Source organism: Lytechinus pictus, chromosome 10, assembly GCF_037042905.1.
Source record: "Lytechinus pictus isolate F3 Inbred chromosome 10, Lp3.0, whole genome shotgun sequence".
Taxonomy (NCBI): Eukaryota; Metazoa; Echinodermata; class Echinoidea; order Temnopleuroida; family Toxopneustidae; genus Lytechinus; species Lytechinus pictus.
Genome location: NC_087254.1, coordinates 12,851,796 through 12,877,454, shown reverse-complemented (window position 1 = coordinate 12,877,454; position 25,659 = coordinate 12,851,796). Strand labels below are relative to the sequence as shown.

Here is a 25,659-nt window from a genome sequence, read left to right as displayed (position 1 = left end):
AATACATTCATAAATTCATCTCTTATTTCGGAGAGGCTGAAAAGGAGCTAAGAAGTTCAATTCCTACAGGCCTGCTTTGCTAGGCAGGTTTTAATGAGGTGTACGCATTTAAGAGCCAAAAAAAATCAAGTTGTCTTTAAAGTTGTCTTGGGGATATATTCAGAATGAAGATTTACAATAGCAAAAAAGGAGAAAGTAGGTATAGGTATTCTCCCCGGCTAAGAAAATACATAAAAATACATACAACTTATCCTCATTCTGTATTGCATGGAAGTATATAGTTCTCAAATGAATTGTCTGAAAGAATAAAATATAGCATGGATCCATAAACTGGATTTTCATTTATATGAAATTGTTTCCTTGTTCGGCCGAGTGCAATCAACCCGGTGATTTGGGAGTACAGAATGGAGATAGGTAAAATATTGACTTTCTTCCTTTTCTCTTCACATTCTTTAAAATTAATTGAGACGCTTAACCATTTTTTGCGGTTGTATAATTATTTACAGTACGAAATTGATATCCGTTTAGTTGCCCTGATATAATTCTTATCAATATAAACCAAAGAGAGAAAAAATAGTATCATGGTACATGCATACAAATTATCTTCATTCTGAGTGGAGATATAAGGATAGAGACTTTAACAATGAATTTTCCAATAACATAAAATGTAGCAACCCATAAGCAGTATTTTCTTTATAAGATATTGTTTACTATATTTTCAGGTTGCAATCAAATACATTATTTTGAAAGAAAAACCCGGACGATCTGGGGGTACAGAATTAAGATTTACATTCAGAGTGCAAAATATCGACTTTTTCTTTCACATTAATAAAAAAAAGGAAGATATTCATCACTTTATATAGTTGTACATTTAAATTTGAGATCTTTTTGGAAAACTAATCATACTTTTAACATGAATATAAAGTCTTCATAAGGATTCACGTCCACGGTAACGTGGTCATGCTACCATGCCTACGATACATATTCCATTAACTTGAATTACCAATTCAACTTATAGGAGTAAATTTGTGAATTGGTAAAAATTCAGTTCATGAACAAAGTATCTTTCAAGTGTTTCAGTTTAAGTTGAAATGAAGTTTAAAGTTAAAACGGATTAGGAATTGACTCACTTTTATCCTGTGTAGTTAGGTGATCCTTTTTCTATCCACTTTATGATGACTTTCGCTTCGTACACAACAATAGACCAGTTCGTAGTTCTTCATGGACAATTTTGGTCAAATGACCTTTCATTTCTTTCATTATGATAGGCAGATTTCAAAGCAAGATATTACCTAAGCTTGCCTTACATAGCAGGATGAAGAAATTGAATAGATCAGGTGACTAGAATAGCACACCAATGAACACTTTATGAAGGTACTTGTTGCATTCCTACTTTGAATGCATATCATAGCATGTTGCACAATGTACTTGGCAAACTGTGAAATACCAGTCGTTCGTGGACGCATTGTTGCTTTTTGTGGATGTAAATGAAAACCACATTCAAGAGATCTTTTTGGAAAACTAATCAAAGTTGGTGATTATCTCATTAGATTTTAAACCACCATGTCACTTTAGTACAAATGACCTTCCTCTGATCATGCGTAGAATCTTTTGATCATGCGCAGAAAGGAACTACTTTTCTTTACGCAATTTGTAAGCCTCGTTAGGTAACTTCCCACTTTGGATTTTTATATTATATTTAGTGCCGGGGGGGAGATCAGGCCTTACGATGATACGCGACCGTTGGGATCCTGCTGGTTGGGGTTGAGGTTCGGGGGTCGCTCCGCTTTTGAGTCGGCTACGTTGTTCTAAAGCATTCAAAATACGGTCGCGATCTCTCATAAAGACAAATCTGGCGATTATCGGGCGTTTGCTTCGGCGTGGCGCCTCGGTAGCCGGTGGACGTTAACCCGGGGAGGCCACTTACATTGACGAGTGGATACCATGCGCGACCAAAAAACACGTAAAAAGGATGTCCTTTTCACGATAGGGCACGTTACGTACGTAACGTGATAAGGGTGTCAAAAACACAAAAATAATGAAAAAAGGGTGTCTATTTCGCTAGGAAAATTACGTGTTTAGGGTCGAATTTGCGGGAATGATAAAACAAAATTAAAATGTTTTATAAAGGATGTCCATTTTGCCCCAACACTTCGTGTTTATAGAGTCCGATTTGCGCGAGGTGTAGAACGTGGGGTCGTACTAAACCAAATAAGGTAAAGCCGACGACCGAAGGACCCGTAACAATAAAACATTCCTGTACTTGTTTAGGGGTTCATTTCAGGGAATATTTGCCAAGAGTATCGTTTTGTTTCCAATACTTGTTAAGGGTAGGGTTTCACGCGCCAATACTTGTTAAGGGGTGCATTTTCAGAATATGGAAATTACGTGTTTACGGTGCTTTTCGAGACCCCATGGTCGCGCATGGTATCCACTCGTGAATGGAAGTGGCCCCCCCCCCCCCCCCCGGGGACGTTAATCATCTGAATTTGATCCCTTCCCTCGCAGGTATGCCAAGATGCACGAAAATTTCCTTTAACAAGAAAAGCAAATTCGATTTCCTGTTGTGGTTTTCCATCATTGTTATTCTTAATGTAGCTTCTGCTTTTCCTCTTGAAGAGACGATATTACTTCGGGAATAATTTCCTTCTCGATTTCGTTGATTTTCCCGGTATGAAAAAAGACGCTATACTCAAGTTCATCAAACCTCTTATTAATTTGACTAACAGAACCTCATTTGAAAGTTTATGATCATGATGATGATGATCGTGATGACCGTGATGATCGTCATGATGGTGATGATGATTATGATATTGGTGTTGGCAGCGGCGTAACAGGGGTCGGTGGCCCGGGGGGGGGGGCACTTCCATTGACGAGTGGATACCATGCGCGACCATGGGGTCTCGAAAAGCACCCTAAACACGTATTTTCTATATTCTGACAATGCACCCTTAACAAGTATTGGCGTGTAAAACCCTACCCTTAACAAGTATTAGAAACAAAACGATACTCTTGGCAAGAATTCCCTGAATTGAACCCCTAAACAAGTAATTGTTATGTCACGGACGTTGGTTGAAATGTAAATGAAATGTTATACCGAGGTTGTTTTACCTGACTGCTAAGAAAGCACGAATGCCTGTGAGCAAGCAGCCAGGGGACCAACGGCTTAAGGTCCTCTCCGAGGGACCTGGTAATGAGGATAAATGCCTTACCAAAGGGCACTAGCGCACCACTTGGGAATCGAACCCGGGTCACCGGAATCCGAAACCCCCGCTCTACCGACTGAGCTATCGCGCCTCCCCTGTCGGTTTTACCTTTACCTACATTTATTTGGGTTTAGTAGAACGGCCCACCTCGCGCAAATCGTACTCTAAACACGTAGTGTTGACTGTTGGGGCAAAAAGTACATCCTTTATAAAACATTTTAGTCCTAATTTTTTATACCCTCGCAAATCTGACCCTAAACACGTAGCTTTCCTAGCGAAATAAATACCCTTTTTTTATTATATTAGTGTTTTTGACACCCTTATTACGTTACGTACGTAACGTGCCCTATCTTGAAAAAAAACATCCTTTTTACGTGTTTTTTTGGTCGCGCATGGTATCCACTCGTCAATGTAAGTGCCCCCCCCCCCCCCGGGGGGTCGGTGGCCAGGGGGGCAAGAGCCAAAAATTTCCCGGTCATATCATGACATGAAGGGCGTAATGGTGTAATGAGGCGACGATTTTGAGAAAGCCAGACATTGCGTATCAGGCAGAATTTATCATGAAAAAAAAATTGCGAGCGAGCGAGCAAAAATTTTGACATTTTTAATACAAAAATCCAATTTTGTGATAGATTTTGACATATTATCCAAAGAATGATATATTTCACTCTTCTCTCTTTTCATTCCTTTTTTGGGGGTCTGTATGCCACTGCGAACATGATTCTTTGCGGCAGTAGCGTGAAGAGTAAAAAAAACGAGAGGCGCAGTATGGCGCATGTGCTAAAAAGCTGCTTAATATAAGTCCCGAGCGAGCGAAGCGAGCGACAAAAAAAAATCACCTTTTCATGAGAATCTAACTTTGAGATATTTTTTGACATTATATTCAATAAATGAAATCATATGCTACACTTTTCCTTTGCTTTTCTTTCCTCCTTTTTTTTCTTGGTTGTAGAACTTTTGGGGACCATGGCCCAACCCTTCCATACTCATATACGGCAGTGCTATGCGGTTGGGGTCCGGCTGGAGCCCCCGGAACTTCTTGATATCAAAACCATTTAAACCTCGCAGATTGCCGCTATTCTTAATCAAATCACGGGTATATACAAAATATAGCCTTTACACAACACATTTATTAAACCCAGTTGAACCAAATATTTTGAGGGGCAAAACATAGCAATGTGGGAAAATTTGTATAAAGTCACCAGCGAGTTATTAAATTATAATTATGTGATAGATTTTTCCATTATATTCAGCAAATAACAGATTTCATTGTTTCCATTCATTTCATTATACGTTGTCTCCTATAATTTGTTTTATTTCCTCTTGGGTGTGGAACCAAGACCCCCCCCCCCCCCCCGCGCCTGTACGCCACTGATTGAACGTAAAGCTTAATGTAGGAAGGGTCCCTACAGGGGGGCGTTAGAGAGCCATTTGAAGGTTACAGATGAAGAGCCCCTACTGCGTCGGGTCTGGGGCAAAGCTCCGATAGCTTATTTGCATAAAATTTAGCAAGCTTATAGCACAATGTTATATGCAGTCCATCTTTCTTCCCGCTCTTTATTTTCAATCCTCGGCAGCCCGGTCGTGTTATTAATTTTGTTTTCTTGTCCCTTTTCTTTGTTTTCCAATTTAGCTTTTGACTAATTCCATTCTACCTTCATTTCCCGCTATTCCTTCCTTTTCCATTAAATTTTCTCTCTTCTTCGTTTTCTTTTCACTTTCGGATCCCTTTCCTTTGCCCCTTTCCCTTTCTTTCTTTCTCCCTCCCTTTTCTTTGTTCCCGTTTTTTTTATTTTCCCGGTGAAATCCGCCAGGGGGGCAGCTTGCCCCCCTGCCCCTGCCCCCCTGTTACGCCACTGGGTGGTGGTAGTGGCGGTGTTGGTGAAAGGGGAAAATGGCGATAACGGGTTACTGTTGCTGCTATTATATACTGCTAACAAGTACTACTATATAGCTGCTACAACAACTACTACTACTACTACCATACTACTGTTACTACTAATACTGCTGCTGCTACTAATACTACTATAATACTATAAAAAAAATCTTCCTGTAAGAAAAATAAGAATGAAGATGCTGGTGATCGACGATGGTGATGTGATGGAGATGATGATAGTGATGATGATAGTGATGACGCATAATGAGGATGATTGCGGCGGTGGTGGTGGTAATGTTGATGATAATTATGATGCTGACTGATGATGATGTTGAATGGAGATGATGATGATGATGATTATGCAAATGAATTAACAAAATGATCAATTAAAAAATATCTCTAAAAATACTCATACCTGCTCTGTTGTATGTATCAATATTCAACTTTGTTGGGATAGAATCCAGATCAAAATGCTTACTACTATAGTAGTTCGCTGAGGTGCAACTAAGATGATCTATAACCGGGTCTATAACATGTAAAATACTTTGCACGCTATTATGATGAGTTATATAGAGCATACAATTAAGATCAAGAACAGGGTCGTCTGTTTGTGCTAACAGAAATCAATGCTGGACTTGACTGCACAAGACATCATAGGTCCTAGCTGCCTCTAAAGATTATAAACGGTCATTATAACTAGGTTTATAGATCATTTTTTGAAGAAAAACGACAGTAGCATATAAGGTCAGGAAGCAATAGTCCCACACAGAGGGGCCGGGGTCAACTAAACGGACAGGAATATCAATTATCAATGGTCAGTGGACATGTTTGATGTAGGTCGCAGTGTTACAATGGTAACAAAACTGGCTGAAAAACTGCTGAATGCCATTTTCAAAGAGGTAGATTTTTCACTGGCCAAAATTTTATAAATTGAGCTAGAATGAGATGTCCAATGGAGTCCGTATAGGATATTTCATTTCTTTTTTTTTTCATTATCATTTATTTCATTTTCAACAAAATATAAATCAAATACAATCACAACAAGTCAATGTCATAAACAGTATCCCGGGCAGTATCCTAAGGAGATGAAATCTACTTGAAATATAGAGATAAATCGTAAATAATTATGGACGCGTGATAAATGTTCAAAAATTTGGATTTTTAAGATTAAGGTTATGCCGGGGATGAGAACATATATTGGCGATTGAAATAAATTTGAGGATATGATTTTTTTTGCCCATTTTAGGGATTGTTGACGGTTTTAGTGAAAAACAGTAAAACTCGTTATTTTCCAATAACACATGCATAATCAAAACGTGTGCAACGTAACTGCCCTTTGCAATGGGGAGGCAATATCCTAACTCTGCCAAAGGAACTGGGCGTTGCAGAAAGCGTCTGTTTAATGCTTGCTAAAATACGTTATTAACCCGAAAAAGAGCGTTCAAACTTTGGTTTAAACACTGTTTGAATAATATTATAAAAAAATCCTGAAGATATTGGAGCTACCAAGATGTTTAGATAGTTTTGGTCTCCCGGGTTTTGTCTACATCCTACAGAATTGAATAGATGACGAGATCTCGGATCTCGTCGTATGTACATCCTGTGGGAGAGATGATCAGATGACAGATCTTGGATCTCGAATTATGTTTACATCCTGTGGGAGAAATGATCGATCCGGATGACAAGAGCTTGGACACATGATCATGTCATCTAAAAGATGAAGACATGACAAAGTCATCTGATTATCTCTCCCACGGGATGTAGACATGACGAAATCCAAGATCTTGTCATCTGATCATTTTTTTCTAAAAGATGAAGACATGAATATATATACAAGATGATGTCATCTGATCATCTCTCCCGCGGGATGTAGACATGGTGTGATCCAAGATCTCGTCATCCGATCATCTCTCCCATGGGATGTACACATGGTGAGATCCAAGATCTCGTCATCCGATCATCTCTCCCGCGGGATGTAGACATGGTGAGATCCAAGATCTCGTCATCCGATCATCTCTCCCATGGGATGTGCACATGGTGAGATCCAAGATCTCGTCATCCGATCATCTCGCCCATGGGATGTGCACATGGTGAGATCCAAGATCTCGTCATCCGATCATCTCTCCCGCGGGATGTAGACATGGTGAGATCCAAGATCTCGTCATCTGATCATCTCTCCCATGGGATGTACACATGGTGAGATCCAAGATCTCGTAATCCGATCATCTCTCCCATGGGATGTGGACATGACGAGATCCAAGATCTTCATGAAAATCCATCAAAGTGTAAGACAGTTACGAATTTTTAAAGTTTGTTTTTTTAAGTGTGACATCAATGCGAGCAGCTCCTCCTTGCATCACGTAATATAAACAAATTCTACATATTACCTGGCCTTGCTAATAGTTCCTGTATGTTATTCCACTAAGAATTAAGATTCTATTGTGACCATACTTGGTGACTGTTTACCGTTACCAGACTTTATACTTTATTCATTAAATGTTATTTACTGCATATACTATCCTCATCAATTTTACAATTTTTTTCTGTTGAATTGTGTATCTCTCTTGTATTCCCACATTAATGTTAATGTCTTTATTTTTGTATACATTGCACCTTTTTGCTTACACATAAGGTATCCTTGGTTATTTATTGTAAGTATGCTGCCATTAAACCAATAACTTTTGCTTGGAATTTTTTGTAATAAACATGAACTGATGAATGAAGATATGTTTGCCATAGATGGGGGTATGAAACAATATCCACTGGCCCATTGTAAAAAAAACCCTCGTCTGTAGGCATGCAGTCTCTCTTCCTGTTTTTTTTTTTTAGTATAGCGCCCTTTTACCGGGCCATTTTATTATATTTGGTCGCCGGACCTTACAGCGGTGACTCCAGGAGTGACCATTATATGGGGACCCGAAATTAGGGGGTACTTTTCTTCAACGATTTCTGACAAACGAAGAAAAGGGGCACCATGTACTCAAATCATAACCCCGCCCCCCCCCCCCCCCACTTGTTATCAAGGCACTGAGAAGCACCCCCATATTTATCTCGAGGGTGCTACGTATAGGTAGCACCCCCTAGAAATCAGGTTGGTATGCTGAAAAGTAGAAATATGACCAAAATCACCTTCATTATTTTTGTGGCGAGAACCTTTTCTCTCATCCCCCTCTCTCTCTCTCTTGATATTTTTTTTCCAAACCAACCCCCCCCCCCTCTTAAAAAAAACGTTAACTCCCAGGGCCCTGCCAGGGAGGGGGCAAATGAAATGATAAATGCACACTTTTTTTTGTTTTGTTCAAACAAGATTTTTTTTTTAATCCAGCCAATTGCCCCCCGGCCCTCTGGATCCGCCCCTTATGGTGTCATATTCTGCAGACCAGTCTAGTCCTGATAAGTGGGTTCAGCGATCGTTACGGCCTAAAGGTCGGTTTCTACAAACACAAGTAGATCACGATCTCTGATCCTTCTATTGTGGAAAAGTAATGTATAGGTTCCTACTTGCTTGAGAGTGTATCGCATTTATGATATTAACGAGCAAAGTTGAATGATTTTCCGACAGCTAAGAAGGTAGGAATTCTTTTTGTAGTTAATCATCTTCAACACAATGGCTTAATGAGCCAGACATTTTGAGGGGCTAGAAATAGCGTATCGCATTAAATTTATTTAAAAAAAGTTACTAGCGAGTGAAGCGAGCGAGCAAAAATTTCGATATTTGTATTACCAAAATCCAATTTTTGTGATAGATTTTGACATGATATTCAGAAAATAATATACATGATATATGTCACCTTTCTCTCTTTCCTTTCCTTTTTTTCTTGGTCGTGAAAAATTTGGGGAGGGGCAAGAGCCACCCCCATCTGTATGCCACTTTTTGAACGTAATTGATTATTCTCATCTGCACCATCATTATCACCACCTCGTCCCATCATCCATACCCATGACGATTATCACCAAAACATAGTAAGAACACTTTAATGTTTCTCATACGGCTTAATGCCAGCGCGAAGCACGAGCTGATATTTCTCATATATTGACCTTAAAAAGCAACAATAATTGTAATAATTTTTGTTTGTAGTAGGGCCTAATTTATTAAGAGGATGTCTCACTCATCGAATAATGCGATCGCGCAGTGATCACGTTCCGTTATATTCAGACCCGAAAGACGTTAAGAATTTTTTAATCAAACGTACCTCCATAATGAAAATAATGACAGCAAGGCGAATGAGTGGATTTTTTGTTTTATATTGACTTTCACTTTAATTCAGGATATTCTAAGCTTTTATTTCATCCTATAGAAGAGGATATGTATTTCATAATTACAGGTAATGTGAGCACCTAGCCCAAGCTGATTTTTTTTTTCAATAAGTGACCTGAAAGTTTGTATGTTTTCCAATCCTTCCCCTTTCCCAGAAAATCTTTAATAACATTTTCTGTTGTCCCTCCCTTTGTTTCTGCCCCCAGCCCTTTGCACCGTCAATAGGGGAACATGGCCGCCACCCCCCCCCCCCCCCACCCAGGAGATCCGCCTATGTGTTTCACAATAATTTTTGGGTGGTAATTGTTTTATAATGGAAAAAAACTTGGATATTGTTTTTATAGGTGTTATATAAATCTTGAATTATCATCGTCATCATCACCACGATCATGTACATGGAGCAATATCGACCATGTCGACAGGAATTCTGCAACGTGCCATCCAAAACAGTCAACACGATATTTACCATGATAGTAAAATTATTTTGGGGCAGAAATTGTTATTCTCTTCAAATTGAACAACTTATAGTAATTTCGACCTTTGATTCTGATCTTGAATAAATACATCCCAGAGGTTCAAGCAAATAATATAAGCAATTCCTCGGTATACATGTATACAGATAGTAACACCATACGTACCCGACATAATCATAACTGGTAAGGTTGTATTTATTTCGCAAATGTATGTTTAAGCATTATATATCGCAAGTTTGTTGTAGTAGTCATGATGGTAGTAGTAGTAGTATCAGCAGCATGCAGCAGGCAGCAGCAGCAGCAGCAGCAGCAGCAGCAGCAGCAGCAGTAGTAGTAGTAGTAGAAGTAGTCGTAGTAATAGTAATAGTAATAGTAATAGTAATAGTAGTAATAGTAGTAGTAGTAGTAGTAGTAGTAGTAGTAGTAGTAGTAGTAGCAGTAGTAGAAGTAGTCGTAGTAGTAGTAGTAGTAGTAGTAGTATAGTAGTAGTAGTAGTAATAGTAGTAGTAGTAATAGTAGTAGTAGTAGTAGTAGTAGTAGTAGTAGTAGTAGTAGTAGTAGTAGTAAATTTTATATGTATTTTCTCACTTTTTCCCATCTGCACTCAGATTTTTATGACTCCACCATGTCAAACCGATTTTTTGAAGGTGCTTCACACGCGGATCAGTATATTAAATTCAGGCCTACCTATTCCGAAGAAGTGTGTCAGAAGATTTTACGATTTCTGAACGAAAAGGTAAGGTACAACCATAAAATAATGTAGGTCCGAATTCACCACATATATTTTTCTTTTCGATGACTTCTGCGATTCGACATTAAACAGGAAATTACGGGTCCAGTGAGGGGCACGGTGGGGGAGGGAGTTGGGTATGTGCCGCCCCCTTGGCCATAAATGTACATAAATTATTTCATGAAAAGCGCCTCCTTTAACTTTACAAATGAGAGAAGCAAACTGCAAATCGTGTCTATAACTTCTTTTTTTTCTTTCAGAGGTATGGTAGGCCTAAAATACATCTTTTATTGAAAATAAAATGTTTGTAAATAAATCTTCAAAAATCTGAAGAATGAAAAGAAATCGAACAAAATGTATCTACAAGTGCGTTCCCCTTATAAGAAAATGGAACATTTGCAAGCCTTTTTATCTTATTCCAGAGGCCCCCTCCCCATCAGCTGCTTGTAGATGTTGGTTGTGGATCTGGCCAAGGGACCTATGGCTTGAGCTCACAATTTGAACGAGTCATTGGATTTGATGTGAGCCCTGCACAGGTTGAGGCGGCAACGAAGGAAAATACTTTCCCCAACGTTGAATTCAAGTAGGTCCTCAATATGAATTGATTAACAATATTGTCCATCTAGGTTTGATGCGCTCTGTGCCGAGCAAGGAGTTTCACTCACCCGAGTATTATTATATCTGAATTAACACTTACATATAGGCAAAGGCAGCACCAAAGAAAGTGAAGAAGCCAGTAAAGAGAAGAGAAGAAAGAGAAGAAAAAGACACCAAAGAAGAAAGTCCCTGCCAAGAAATCGACACCCAAGAAGGCGACCAAGAAGGCGGTAGTCAAGAAGCCAAAGGCTTCGAACCCCAAGAAATATAATAAAAGGCCTACAACTTATATATATTTTTTTGCTTTGTTTAGCTCCAATCAATAATGAAACAAACAAAAATGATTAAACATTTGATAAAATTCATGTCTGGTAAATTTGTAAGTTATCACATATGAGTAGCAAATATGAAATGACATAAATCGTAGATGTATGCCATAATTTTCAAAAATCTATGTTTATTGTGACGTAAGCAAATTCATTAGTGAAGTTTGACCATGATAATCCCATTTTTTGCAGAGTATCACAAGCGGAAACTCTACCTTTGGACGACCACTCTGTGGATCTGATCACGTGTTTCGAGGCTGTGCATTGGTTTGATTTTGATGAGTTCTGTAATGAATGTAGACGAGTCTTGAAACAAAATGGCTGCCTGGCTATCATCAACTATGGAGATTATAAGATCGAACACGAGGATGAACATATCATGAAAAACCTGGAACGATATTTCAAAGAGGTGACTGCAATATAGTTTATTCTAATGAGGTGCTATACATCTTTCAATAATTGGATCGCCCCCATCCTCGCTGTTCCTAATAATTTGATAATTTGAAAAAAATATAAAGGTCTTAATATACCAATGCAAATATTTGTTTTTAAAAGCACTATAAAACATTTAAACTTGGCATGAACATACTATCAAATATACAAAGTTTTCAAATTTTAGCTCTTTTCTGTATTATAATATGGCGCGCAAAGCGCAGTGAAAATTTTGGACATTTTCCCTTTTGATCCCATGCAGCCCCTTATTGTACCACTCAAATTCCACTATACATTCATTTTCTATTCCCTAGGGGTGACACCTTTAAATCATTCGCAACTCTACTTCCTTATGATTCAAGGAAGAAATTAGAAACACGCGTACATTAAAGTGAATAACAAATGGAAAAAAACCCTTCATGATATATGCAAAAATGTAGTTACTGAATCTCACATATAATTCTCTGTATTGTTTACTTTCTTTGTATATATCATTATTCTTATAATCATTTTTTTTTCAGCTTGAAAGAGACCTTGAAAAGTTTTGGCTTTCGAAAGGAAAATTTGCGCAAGATGGTCTGCCTGGATTACATTTACCCTTCCCACAATCCCTCAGGTAATTACAAGATAAAAATGGTTGTCATACATTTTAGGTAGCAAAGGTTTATACCATCCATATTTCCATATTTCAAACTTTACAAGTTTAACAGAAAAAGTCGTGTATGCAGTCAGGGGAGGGTGATTTATATTATTATGAAAAATATATTGCTTCATATTTTTAATAACTAACTAAATATATACATATATAAATAAATACAATAAATAACGTAATGATTGCATAATCAGTGTTTGAGTAGCTTGAATAGACCTGCACGAAAACGCATCACAAAAAACTGCGATAATAAGGTTAATAATCCATGTGTAAAGGATTCTATTATCAGTCATCTATCCCAATGAATACTTAATCTCGTTTTTATACTGTTTTGTGTTGTTTTGTCTAAAACAGAGAGGAGTCTCTGCAGCTTAGATGTAAATGGTCCGTTTCCCAAATAACTGGTTATATCAGAAGTTGTTCTGCATTTCAGCGACAGTTAAAGACTAACCCATCCGATCAAGTTATAAAGGACTACCAAAGCAAGTAAGTCATTCTGCATTTTACTGTTGAAGAGTAAATGAGCCTTTTACATTTAGGGGCGGCGCGAACGGGGGCCGGGTTAGCTTCAGCCCCCCCCCCCCCCCACTTTTTTTTTCTAAAACCGTGTACAAAAACGTAAAATGACCATCTGATTGTTTTCAACTTCCCCCACCCCCATTTTTAAACCGTTCTGCGCCCCCGACATTTACATTCACGTACTACTCCCCCGTAACACCGATATTACAACTTAGTCTGCAGGCACAGACCCTGATTGAAACTATGATCAACAAGTGTGTTTCTTCACGCAAAGACTAGCACATACAAAACTTGTTGTTTCAATTCTGAGCGAGAGGGCTACAGTACACAACGCATGAGTAGGCTGCATATTCAGACCCTTCACTCGAGTGAAGGGTTAGACTAATTACATCTGGCGTCTGCCCGTGGATGGATCTGGAATTTCTCAGTTAGAGAAGGTGCCAAAAAAGGGAACCTTCTCTTTCTTAAAAAGGAGATGACAAGGAAAAAAAAGGAAAAAAGGTTCTCTCTCCGTTCACACCCCCTGACTCCAAGTGGGCCTCCATTTTTAAAAACAAATTTTTTTATTGTATTTTCTAGATCTTTCCTCCCGAAGGCCCCCCCCCCCCCTCCCGATTCGTCACATCCCTCTGTCCCCTTCTCATAGTTTCTACATTATTATATTTAAAGTTTTTATGTGTATATGAGACCTACGTACATTAAGAGATGATTGTGTTTTTATTTTTCATGTAATAATTTTCTTTGCCAGCCCCCTCCCCTCACTTACCCCCTGTTTTGCCCACCTTTCTCCTCTGCAGGGTCATGTCAGCTGTAGCTAGCCCAAGTTCATCACCTGATGACGTCATTCTTAACATCGTCTGGCCTCTCACGTTACTGTTGGGTAGAATATAATGAAATACACTTTAAGAGATGGACAAAAAATTGGGTGTATGGATCTACCCCCTCCTGTTATAGCTACGTTAGCAGCCGCGGATCCTATTATATTTTTTTTTTTTGGGGGGGGGGGGTATTCTTCAGGTAAATACTTATAGTAACATCATTCTCGATCATGTCGATCGCCATTGTCATCATCATCATCGTTGTCATTATCAGTATCGACATCAACATGACCATGATCATCATCAGTTACATCATCATCATCGTCATTCATCGTCATCATCAGTTTCGTCATCAATTATCATGGCATCGTCATCATTATCATCATCATCATCTTACCATAGTATTAGTATTAGCGTGCCTGACGGAGGGGTGGGGGCAGGGGCAGCTAGTATAGAAGTCGCAGTAGTTAGTAGTAGCATGGATGGAGCTTAATGGTAGTAGTAGTAGTAGTTGTTGTTGTTGTTGTAGTAGTAGTCGTAGCAACAGCAGTAGTAGTAGTAGTAGTAGTAGTAGTAGTAGTAGTAGTAGAAGTAATAGTAGCAGTAGTCATGGTAGTAGAAGTAGTAGTAGTTGTTGTTGTAGCCATAGTAGTATTAATAGTAGTAGTAGTAGTAGTAGTAGTAGTAGTAGTAGTAGTAGTAGTAGTAGTAGTAGTTGTAGTAGTAGTAGTTGTTGGAGTTATGTAGGTATGGTGAAAATGGGAGTGCCACAGGGAACATGAGGGACCATAAGGGAAAACTGTCCCGTATATTTTTTCAGGTAGTTGGATAAGAATTAAAAGAAAAAGTAAAAAAGATTAAATGTTTCGTTAAGCTCATTAATATCCCTGTAATTCAACTGAAGAAAAAAAAATAGTCGTCTCCCTATCAATGTGTTTTTTTTTTATGGCGGCGGCCATGAGTAGGGGACGTCATCGATTCCTACAGATTGGTTGTGTATATATCTGTGTTTTGTCAAATAAAAAAAAATGAAAGTGTCATAATTTTATTATTCAATGTATTTCATAGTCGATTATGATGAAACTGTCAGCGTTATGCTTGTTTGAATTTTGTTATCCACTTGTATTGTGGGAATGGGCTTTTAAAGAGATTATGTTAAGAATATCAAATTCCAGTCAAGGTGAATAACGGTGTTTGGACCAGGGTCCGATCTGGATTTCCATTATAGGGGATCTAATATGACTTTTTCCCCGTACAACTTTTTAGACAGGCAAAAAATAAAAATAATAAAATGATCGACATCGCTTCAAACACCCCCCCCCCCCCCATGCTCACCCTTTAATTTTTTGTTATGGCGTTAAACAGGGGCCGCGGAAGCGGGGGTGGGGCTGGGCCGGGCTTCAGCCCCTCCACTTTTTTCCAAACCCGTGTACAAAAAACGTAAAAATTACCATATGATTGTGATTTTTTGCATGGTCAGCCCCCCCCCCCCAACACTTTAAAAACCGTTCCGCGGCCCCTGCCTTTAATATTAGATATGGCGTATGGGACAAAATTTCTAATAAGCTGTAAAGGCGAAGCAATTAAACGAGTAAAAATTTTGACCATTAAATATATTTTGATATAATAATAAAAAATAATTCATTTCACCCCTTTTCCTTTATATCCTTTTTTTCTTGGTCGTGAAAATTTGGGGGTCCATGGCCTCCCATCAAACCCCCCCCCCCCGTCTGTACGCCAATCAACAGTCAACAAACCATGTTTATCAGTGAGTCACTATATTGTGAAGCAAAATTAGCTGGCATCAATACCCTGTTCATGAATTCCGACAGTTTTTTTTTTTCAGACGAGTAATCCAATGATTTTTGCTTTAATTGCGCTTGCATTATAGTAAAATATTTTAATCACATCTATAAAATTTACCTGATTTCAGTCAGCAGGCCAATTGGGGAAAATCAGAGAATAAATTTGAATTCCCCACCCTGAAAATGATGGATCCACCCCTGATCATCGTACATCCCGGGGGGGGGGGGCACTTACATTGACGAGTGGATACCATGCGCGACCCCAAAAACACGTAAAAAGGATGTCTTTTTCAAGATTGGGCACGTTACGTATGTAACGTGTTTAGGGTGTCAAAAACACAAAAATAATGAAAAAAGGGTATCTATTTCGCTAGGAAAGCTACGTGTTTAGGGTCAAATTTGCGGGGATGATAAAACAAAATTAAAATGTTTTATAAAGGATATCCTTTTTGCCCCAACACTACGTGTTTAGAGTCCAATTTGCGCGAGGTGTGGAAGGTGGGGCCGTACTGAACCAAATGGTGTGTAAAGGTAAAACCGACGACCGACGGACCCGTGACATAACAATAAAATATCGCTGTACTTGTTTAGGGGCTCATTTCAGGGAATAGAGTATCGTTTTGTTTCAATTACTTGTTAAGGGTAGGGTTTCAGACGCCAATACTTGTTAAGGGGTGCATTTTCAGAATATGGAAAATACGTGTTTAGGGTGCTTTTCGAGACCCCATGGTCGCGCATGGTATCCATGCACTCGTCAATGGAAGTGCCCCCCCCCCCCCCCGGGTCGTACATGAATTTATTTGGTTGGGGGGGGGGGCTCAATATCATCATACACGACCACAGACCAAGATTCTTGTTTTCTTTTCTTTTTTTATTATTATTATTTATATACTTTTGCTTTTTCTAATGTTATGATTACTTGTAAATAGTTTAATTATGTTTGCATACATGACCACAGACTATGATTCTTGTTTTCTTTTCTTTTTTTATTATTATTATTTATATACTTTTGCTTTTTCTAATGTTATGATTACTTGTAAATAGTTTAATTATGTTTGCATACATGACCACAGACTATATGCTTCTTGTTTTCTTTTCTTTTTTAATTATTATGTTTTATATATTTTTGCTTTTTCTAATGTTATGATTACTTGTAAATAGTTTAATTATGTTTGATTCTTTATTTATGTTTATACTTGGTCTGTGTCGACCCAATATATTAACCCCCCCCCCAAAAAAAAAGGATTCTATACACTAGCGTACCTACGGGGGGGGGGGCAGGTATCTTTGCCTTTAAGACCTTTAATGCCCCCCTGACGAGCTTGTCAATTTATTTCTGGTACGAAATCCTTTATTTGTGATCGAAGACCTTTTTTTTTGCTTGTCAAATTTTTTGGTGGACGGTTTTGCCCCCCCTGTGGAAAATCCTAGGTACGCCACTGATTCTATACCTTGGAAGTAGGCTTAAATTTACACAATATTTATTTGCCCATAATAACTGATGTGTCTTGTTTTATTTTTCTGGCCTACTCGCCGAACAACAAAGCTGACTTAATCTTATTTTTGAGAAAAAAAAATCGCACAAAAATTGATTATCAGGACGGGATTGCAATATTCTTTCATATTTACCCGGTTGTTTTTATCGATATACGTTCTATGCACACCATACGAAAATGGGCGAATCGCCACACTGTTCGCCCGGCAAGTGATTATAATAATTTATGATAATTTTGAGAAGCGCCGGCACGCCGCACGCTTGTGGCGGTCAAAGATCGCCTAATTTGCATGTATCCCGCCACTTTCGGAACACGGAAACGGGCGGACCAGCACAGCGTATAAATACGATCGGTACTACCTTGCCAGATTCACAGTATTTCACGATACTACAATCATCATGCCTGCTAAAGCTCAAACCGCTGGAAAGAAGGGATCGAAGAAGGCCAAGGCTCCCAGGCCTACTGGAGACAAGAAGAGGAGAAGGCGCCGAAAGGAAAGCTACGGAATCTACATCTACAAGGTTCTGAAGCAGGTTCACCCCGACACTGGTATCTCAAGCCGTGCCATGTCCATCATGAACAGCTTCGTCAACGATGTCTTCGAGCGCATCGCCGGTGAGGCATCCCGTCTTGCCCACTACAACAAGAAGTCCACCATCAGCAGCCGTGAGGTCCAGACCGCTGTCCGTCTCCTCCTCCCTGGTGAATTGGCCAAACACGCCGTCTCTGAGGGCACCAAGGCCGTCACCAAGTACACCACCTCCAAGTAGATTTGGTTTGCGCCATTTTTACTACTAAACGGCTCTTTTCAGAGCCACCAAAATTCAAGAAAGATTCAAACAGATTTTACTTAATTTTGCTTTTGTTCTTTTCTCATTTCTTTGTTGTATTAAGTCATCCCTTTCAAAGAATTATTGTATCGCAATTATTAGCAAGTTGATTTAATTACAAATAAGTTGGGGTTATCTTGGGCTTAGTAACAGAGGGTCCAAAGGAAATTATAATTCACAGTGCATTTATACCGTCCATAAAAATAATGTAACAAGTAATATCCAATAACAATGATACACCAAAATTGGTTTTGGTATCACATAATTATCCTGGCTTATGCACTCATTTTGATGCCTGTTACGAGTTAAATGATGTTAATAAGATATTTTGATAACGAAGTTGAGTTACAGGAAGAGTGCAAACTCTTTTTTTAAGAGATCGTTGACTAGACATAAATTGGAATGACAAGGTCATGAAGGTGTAACGATTATCTTTGTGATAAGTGCTATACATATGTAAATTATTATTAACGATTTAATCGTGCCAGCGGCGTAACAGGGGTCGGTGGCCAGGGGGGGGCAGAAGCGGATCTAGAGGGGGGGTTGGGGGGGTTGCAACCCCCCCCAAAAAAAAAAAATCCGGGGACCATTTTTTAAAATCTTATCTTTTTTTAAAACTTGTAATGCAAGAAAACGCCATTTTCACACACAGATTTTCAAAAATTTTCCCTACTGTGGGAGGGGGGACACCCCCCTCCCACACCCTCCCCCCTCGCTCGCTCCGCTCGCTTGGACTCGGTCGCTACGCTCCCTCGCATACCACCCCAACCCCCCCCTTTATAAAAAGCTGGATCCGCCCCTGGGGGGGGGGGCAAGAGCCAAAAATTTCCCGGTCATATCATGGTATGAACAGGCGTAGTGGTGTAATGAGGCGACTATTATATTTTTAAGAAGGCCAGATATTGCGTATCGGGCAGAATTTATCTTTAAAAAAAGTTTTGAGCGAGCAAAAATTTTGACCTTTTTGATATACAAAAATCCAATTTTGTGATAGATTTTGACATGATATCCAGAGAATTATATATTTCACTCTTCTCTTTATAGATTCCTTTTTTGTGGTCTGTACGCCACTGTGAACAGGATTCTTTGCGGCAGTAGCGTGAAGAGTAAAAAAAAAACGAGGGGCGCAGTATAGCACATGTGCTAAAAAGCTGCTTCATATAAGTCCCGAGCGAGCGAAGCGAGCGAGAAAAAATCACCTTTTCATGAGAATCTAACTTTGAGCTATTTTTTGACATTATATTCAGTAAATAAAATCATATCCTTCACTTTTCCTTTGCTTTTCTTTCCTCCTTTTTTTTGTTCTTGTCTAAAAGCGTTGGGGCCATGGCCCAACCCTTCCATACGCAGTGCTGTACGGTTGGGGTCCGGGGCGAAGCCCCCGGAACTTCTTGATATCAAAGCCATTTAAACCTCGCAGATTGCCGCTATTTTAATCAAATCGCGGGCATATACAGAATATAGCTTTTAAACAACACATTTATTCAACCCAGTTGCGTAATGAACCAAATATTTTGAGATGGCAAAACTTAGCAATGATGGAAAAATTTGTAAATAGTCGCCAGCGTGCAAAGCGAGCTGGAAAAAATTGCCTATTAAAATTAAATTCTAATTATGTGATTGATTTTCCCATTATATTCAGCAAATAACACATTTCATTGTTTCCATTCATTTCATTATAATTCATTATTTCCTCTTGGGTGTGGAACCAAGATCCTCCCGCCTTTGTATGCCAGTGATTGAACGTGATTAAACGGGGGGGGGGGGGCGTTATAGAGCCATTTGAAGGTTATAAATGAAGAGCCCCTATACTGCGTGGGGTATGGGGCAAAGGTAGCTTATTTGCATAAAATTTAGCAAGCTTATAGCAGAATGTTGTATGCAGTCTATTTTTCTTCCCGCTCTTTAATTTCAATCATCGGCAGCCCGGTTGTGTTATTGTTTTTTCCCCCTTTTCTTTGTTTTCCACTTAAGCTTTTGACTAATTCCATTCTACATCCGTTTCCCGCTATTGTTTGTCAATTTGTCATCTTTTGCTTTATTTCCCATCACGCTATGGCATACATAGGCCTATTTCAGAATGATTTGGTCTTTCTCAATTGTTCTTCTTTCTTACATTTTCCCGCTTTCTTTCCTTTTCCATTTAAAAAAGTTTTCTTCGTTTTCTTTTCGCTTTTCCCTTTCATTTTCCCCTTTTCTTCCCCTTTCCTTCCCCTTTCCCTTTCTTTCTTTCTTTCTCCCTCCTTTTTTTCCCGTTTTTCTTTTATTTTCCCGGTGAAATCCGCCAGGGGGGCAGCTTGCCCCCCCTGCCCCCCCCCCCCCGCCTGTTACGCCACTGAATCGTGCCCATATAATGCTTTCTACTTATCAGTTTGAGTTTAAGAATACTGATAAAAACCAAAAAAAGTTAAGTATTCATTCGAATGCACATGTAGGAACTTCATTCATGTATTGCATGAGTAGGAACTGATGGGGGAAATGTATGAGAATATAATATCAAATTCTTGAAGTAAAGACCAACAAGACCAGAATTTCATGCATCATCATTTTTATAAATTAAAACAAGATGAAAACGAACGTAAAACAAAACAAACATTTTATTGACACAATGTATCTCAGCATGAGTTGAATATAGGCCTATATAATTATATGAAAAGACGATGCAAAATAAAGTAACCTTACGGTATGTTTATCCAGAATGAATCAAATTTTCTTTAATTCCATTGGACTTCATCTGGAAATGATGAATTTAAATTCTCATTTCCCTTTTCCCATTCCATTTCTATTCCCCTTTTTTCTTTTCTCTTTGTTCTATTCCTAGTCTCCCGCGCTTTTCCCCCTTGCTTTTTGTTTCTGTCTTCTCTTCGCTCTCTCTCTCACCCCTTTTTTGTGCTGCTGCGCTTCGCGCTTAAACGTGTTAGTTCACTGTCTTGCGCAGTGCGTTGCTGTCGACGACTTCTCCTTCCCTTATAAGCTCTGATTCCATGGGAGTTACAAATCAATCATGTCACATTCCTTTTTGTTCATCTTTGTATTATATCACCGTCTTGATTATTGGTTTGAATAAAAATATATATCTAACTTATTAATAAATACGTCATTGCCTGATGAAGTTTTATGAGCGAATTTTTAATTATTTTTCATAAAGATATGGGTAGAGGAAGAGCGAGAAAGAGAGAAAGACCGAAACAAGTTTTCCAACACAATTTATTCACGTCCACACATTTTCGAGCAGTTTCTGCTATATATTAAATGCAGAATTGCCCAAATTATCAAACTGGTTTAAATGCAACAAATTGTTGTTAAAATTGGGTAATTATTTTTCATAAAGATATGGGTAGAGGAAGAGCGAGAAAGAGAGAAAGACCGAAACAAGTTTTCCAACACAATTTATTCACGTCCACACATTTTCGAGCAGTTTCTGCTCTCTGCAGCACTGAATCCCTTCTGATTCCTTTTCTCCTTGTATCTCTCACGTCAACCATCGAATGTGAACGAACCCTTTACCTTAACTGACCTTTGCCCCAGTCTAGTTGCGGTTTTTTCGCCCGTCTCGTCGTCGCGTGTCAGCTTGGCCAATTGTAGTCTAGATGATCAGACCAGATGAGAGTTACTTTATCAGACTCTCGATCTACCTTATTGATATTTCAATGATCACACCAAGAAACGTTCAAGAGGTGTTCCTTTTTTCAGACAAGTTGTGAGGACCTTTCATTTTTAGTTCTGTCTGGCATATCAAATTGACTTCATAAGCAGAAGTTTGTAACGTATAAAGCCCTTTTTAGTAACATGTTTGGATGCAAGACTATATACGCAGGCCTACTCGGAAGACACAGTACATGTAGGCTATAATGTCTTCATATATCAGTATGAAAAGGAAGCTCCTGAGAACTTTTTATATCAATTTTTATTATTTTTAACTTAGGTAGCCTACAGCATGCTACCAAGGGCTCTTAGTAAAAAAAAAAACATCATTCGAATTACGAATACCACTGTTGTCAAATAAAACGCGGTTTTATTCACTTCACTCAGATTTGCACAAAATACAAACTGTGATTTGGAAAACTGTTCAAATGGCCTAACAATACTTCTTTACAGTTAGACTGTCATTCACATGCCGGAGAGAACAATCAGAAAACTCACCAATGTGTGCACCTGCATGCAATGCCCTTTGTTGTGCCTCAGCGGCGACTCTGATTGGTCCGACTCGTTTGGCGCGGCGGTAAATTTAGATACTGGGAAATGGTATAAATTCGAAGCTCGCACCACAAATTGTCAGTTCAACTTGTGTTAGCTTTTGCATCAGAACCCGCACTCAACGAATCAACATGTCTGGACGTGGTAAAGGAGCTGGAAAGGCCCGCGCTAAGGCCAAGAGTCGATCTGCTCGTGCAGGACTTCAGTTCCCTGTCGGTCGTGTTCACCGATTTCTTCGCAAGGGAAACTACGCCGCCCGTGTCGGAGCAGGAGCCCCCGTCTACCTGGCTGCCGTGCTCGAATACCTCGCCGCCGAAATCCTCGAGTTGGCTGGCAACGCCGCCCGCGACAACAAGAAGACCCGTATCATTCCCCGTCACTTGCAACTGGCTGTCCGTAACGACGAGGAGTTGAACAAGCTTCTCAGTGGAGTCACCATCGCACAGGGTGGTGTCCTCCCAAACATCCAGGCTGTCCTTCTGCCCAAGAAGACATCCAAGGCTTCCAAGTAAATGCTGCTTTTGCCAAGCATCATACCAAGACAAACGGCTCTTTTCAGAGCCACCTATCCTTCAAGAAAGATTCAGACGAATATCTCTTAGATACGTAATTAATATGAGTAAAATGTCTCTCATAATAAGGGTTGTGTGTGGTGGATCGTGGTGCCTGTGGTGGGGAAGGAGCCGATCGGCTCCTGGAGGAGCTTGAAAGATATGCTTATACGATTTTTCAAAATTTTCAATTAAGAGGGCAGTCATTCATGTTTCAAAACGCATTGCATGACTGCTACAAACAGAATCAACTCAAAATAATATATATACATACATATATTTTTTAGAGCTATATGCTCCTTTTAAAATCTATCATCTTTATTTCTACGGATTTACTAAACCTTTTATGATTTTATATATATCAATTTCCCTTTTTATCTTGAATAATGTAGTTGTTAAATTATTATTCATACATTGTACGCGCTATGGTACTTTTTGTTTTTAGCGCCTCTAAATATCCATTATTATTTATTATGTGTGTGTGTGTCACAGCCATTTGGAGGGTGGAATAGCTTGTTGGTCCAGCGGCAACCTCTTAAATACAGAACTCAGACAAAGTAACAATAGAGACAATAGTTTAAGGAAAAAATCCAATCTTCAAATATAACTTGTTCCTCGGAACAACAATTACATCACTTCAAAACATAAAATATGGAAAAGTATTTAAATCAATCATCGAATTCAACGGAGATCGATCACACCTTGCAATTATGTAATGCAACCTTTACTTATTCCTGATCAATTCACTATAAAGAACCATTGATGTATCCAAATATAAGCATACAGTTTACTGTGTTACTGCTATAAAGCTATGCAAGGTTTAAATGGCTTTGACATCAAGAAGTTCCGGGGGCTCCAGACGGACCCCAACCGCATAACACTGCCATATATGAGTATGGAAGGGTTGGGCCATGGTCCCGAAAAGTTCTACAACCAAGAAAAAAAAGGAGGAAAGAAAAGCAAAGGAAAAGTGTAGGATATGATTTTATTTACTGAATATAATGTAAAAAAATATCTCAAAGTTAAATTCTAATGAAAATGTGATTTTTATTCTCGCTCGCTTCGCTCGCTCGAGACTTATATTAAGCAGCTTTTTAGCACATGCGCCATACTGCGCCTCTCGTTTTTTATACTCTTCACGCTACTGCCGCAAAGAATCATGTTTACAGTGGCATACAGACCACAAAAAAGGAATGGAAAGAGAGAAGAGTGAAATATATTATTTTCTGGATATCATGTCAAAATCTATCACAAAATTTGATTTTTGTATTAAAAATGTCAAAATTTTTGCTTGCTCGCTTAACTCGCTCGCAACTTTTTTTAAAAGATTAATTCTGCCTGATACGCAATGTCTGGCCCTCTCAAGATCGTCGCCTCATTACACCATTACGCCTGTTCATACCATGATATGACCGGGACATTTTTGGCTCTTAATTGCCCCCCCCCCCCGGTCACCGACCCCTGTTACGCCGCTGACTTTACATCATACTGTAGTTCACACCAGGCTTACAACTATACGCTTGAGAAACGCCTTCACTGAATGGACATCATAACGCCGTCCTTAATACTGTCGACATCGACGTCAACGCCATATATATACCGATAATAAAATACCAAGGCATAAAAACTACCTATCCCTAACAAGACTTAAGCTTCACCTTTATACTACATTACATCTCATATATCACAAGATCAATCAAGAATTTTCAGCCTCATGCTATTTCCATAAAACAACTTCTGATTTCTAGTTACATTATGACAAGCAAAAGTATACCAAGCAACATCCATTTTCGAAAAATAACAAATAATTAGGATAATATCAAACTTACAAGAATATGTTATTTAAATTGTTTGCAATAATATACCTCAGCTTCAAGTCAAATTACCTTTTAGATTATTATAATCTCCTTAATCCACTTAATGGAAAACATAATTATAACAAATACTATAACTGCAAATCAATCATAATATGATTTGAATGATTGCAATGTAGCCAAAAACTTGATTTCTTTCTTCATAATAAAACTTGCCTATATAGTAACAATTCAAATTCACTTACAGTTTAACTGGTGACTGCTCTTAGAGAGAACTCGGAGGTCTTGCCTCCCCGATTCCTATGTTTCAACTGACAACTATCAATCTAACTTAACTATATAGGGTTCCTCCCATATAAGAATTCCTATCTAAACCCAAGCTACTTAAATATTGTATCACCTGCTTATAACAAAAGCCTTGCAAGAAAACTGTCTGCCATTCTAGTATTGAATAGGGATCAGAATTTAGAATTTGCAAGAGAGCCTAACACTGAGTTATAAAATGCAAGGTATGAAACACACAAATGAGAATATGCTAACTGCACTGCATAACTCTGGACAAAAAAATTCATGACCAAGACAAACTATTTGGGTCACTGGCATAATTAGACATGACTTTTCACAATATACATATATCTATATATATATATATATATATATATATATATATATATATATATATATATATAACGCTCACCCACCCCTCCTCGACAGCGGCAAAACGCAAAGACAAAAAATTTCTAATTTGGTAGTTTGTTTATTATCTAAGGACACCCAAAACCCTAACGGATGGAAAAATGCTTAATTTAAATTCTAACAGCTGAAAACACATTCACCTCTGTAAGATTACTCGAGTAAATTTCACATCACTGACCATTTACCATTGAAACGGGTGCACGGACTTATCTTTTTATTTTGTTCTCTCAAAAGTCGCTCGATTAAAAAAAATAATTTCACATCACTGACCATTTACCATTGAAACGGGTGCACGGACTTATCTTTTTATTTTGTTCTCTCAAAAGTCGCTCGATTAAAAAAAAATGGAGAAATAGGACAACCATAACTACACCCCTCTCAAT

The 25,659-nt window shown here is 38.7% G+C and overlaps 3 protein-coding genes across 4 annotated transcripts; all 3 read left to right on the top strand.

The window, feature by feature from the left end:
* The first annotated feature begins 8,504 nt into the window (after positions 1-8,504).
* LOC129269129 (putative methyltransferase DDB_G0268948) lies at positions 8,505-14,941 on the top strand. 2 transcript variants are annotated; one of them, XM_054906586.2, is made up of 7 exons: positions 8,505-8,652; positions 10,422-10,549; positions 10,966-11,126; positions 11,659-11,875; positions 12,420-12,514; positions 12,905-13,036; positions 13,867-14,903. In XM_054906586.2, exons 2-7 carry the CDS (start codon positions 10,439-10,441, stop codon positions 13,958-13,960), a joined length of 810 nt encoding a protein of 269 aa, XP_054762561.2. In that variant the 5' UTR covers positions 8,505-8,652; positions 10,422-10,438; the 3' UTR covers positions 13,961-14,903. The 2 variants fall into 2 exon arrangements, with proteins under 2 accessions (XP_054762561.2, XP_063962198.1); XM_064106128.1 differs by lacking the exon at positions 8,505-8,652 and adding an exon at positions 9,937-9,996 and having other exon boundaries at positions 13,867-14,941.
* Positions 14,942-17,573: 2,632 nt separating this feature from the next.
* Positions 17,574-18,007, top strand: LOC129269859 (late histone H2B.L3-like). The gene has a single exon (XM_064106127.1). It carries the CDS (start codon positions 17,587-17,589, stop codon positions 17,956-17,958), a length of 372 nt encoding a protein of 123 aa, XP_063962197.1. The 5' UTR covers positions 17,574-17,586; the 3' UTR covers positions 17,959-18,007.
* A 4,294-nt stretch (positions 18,008-22,301) lies between these two features.
* LOC129269858 (late histone H2A.L3) lies at positions 22,302-23,695 on the top strand. Its single transcript, XM_064106126.1, has one exon. The coding sequence runs from the start codon at positions 22,347-22,349 to the stop codon at positions 22,725-22,727; it is 381 nt and encodes a 126-aa protein (XP_063962196.1). The 5' UTR covers positions 22,302-22,346; the 3' UTR covers positions 22,728-23,695.
* The last annotated feature ends 1,964 nt before the right edge of the window (positions 23,696-25,659 follow it).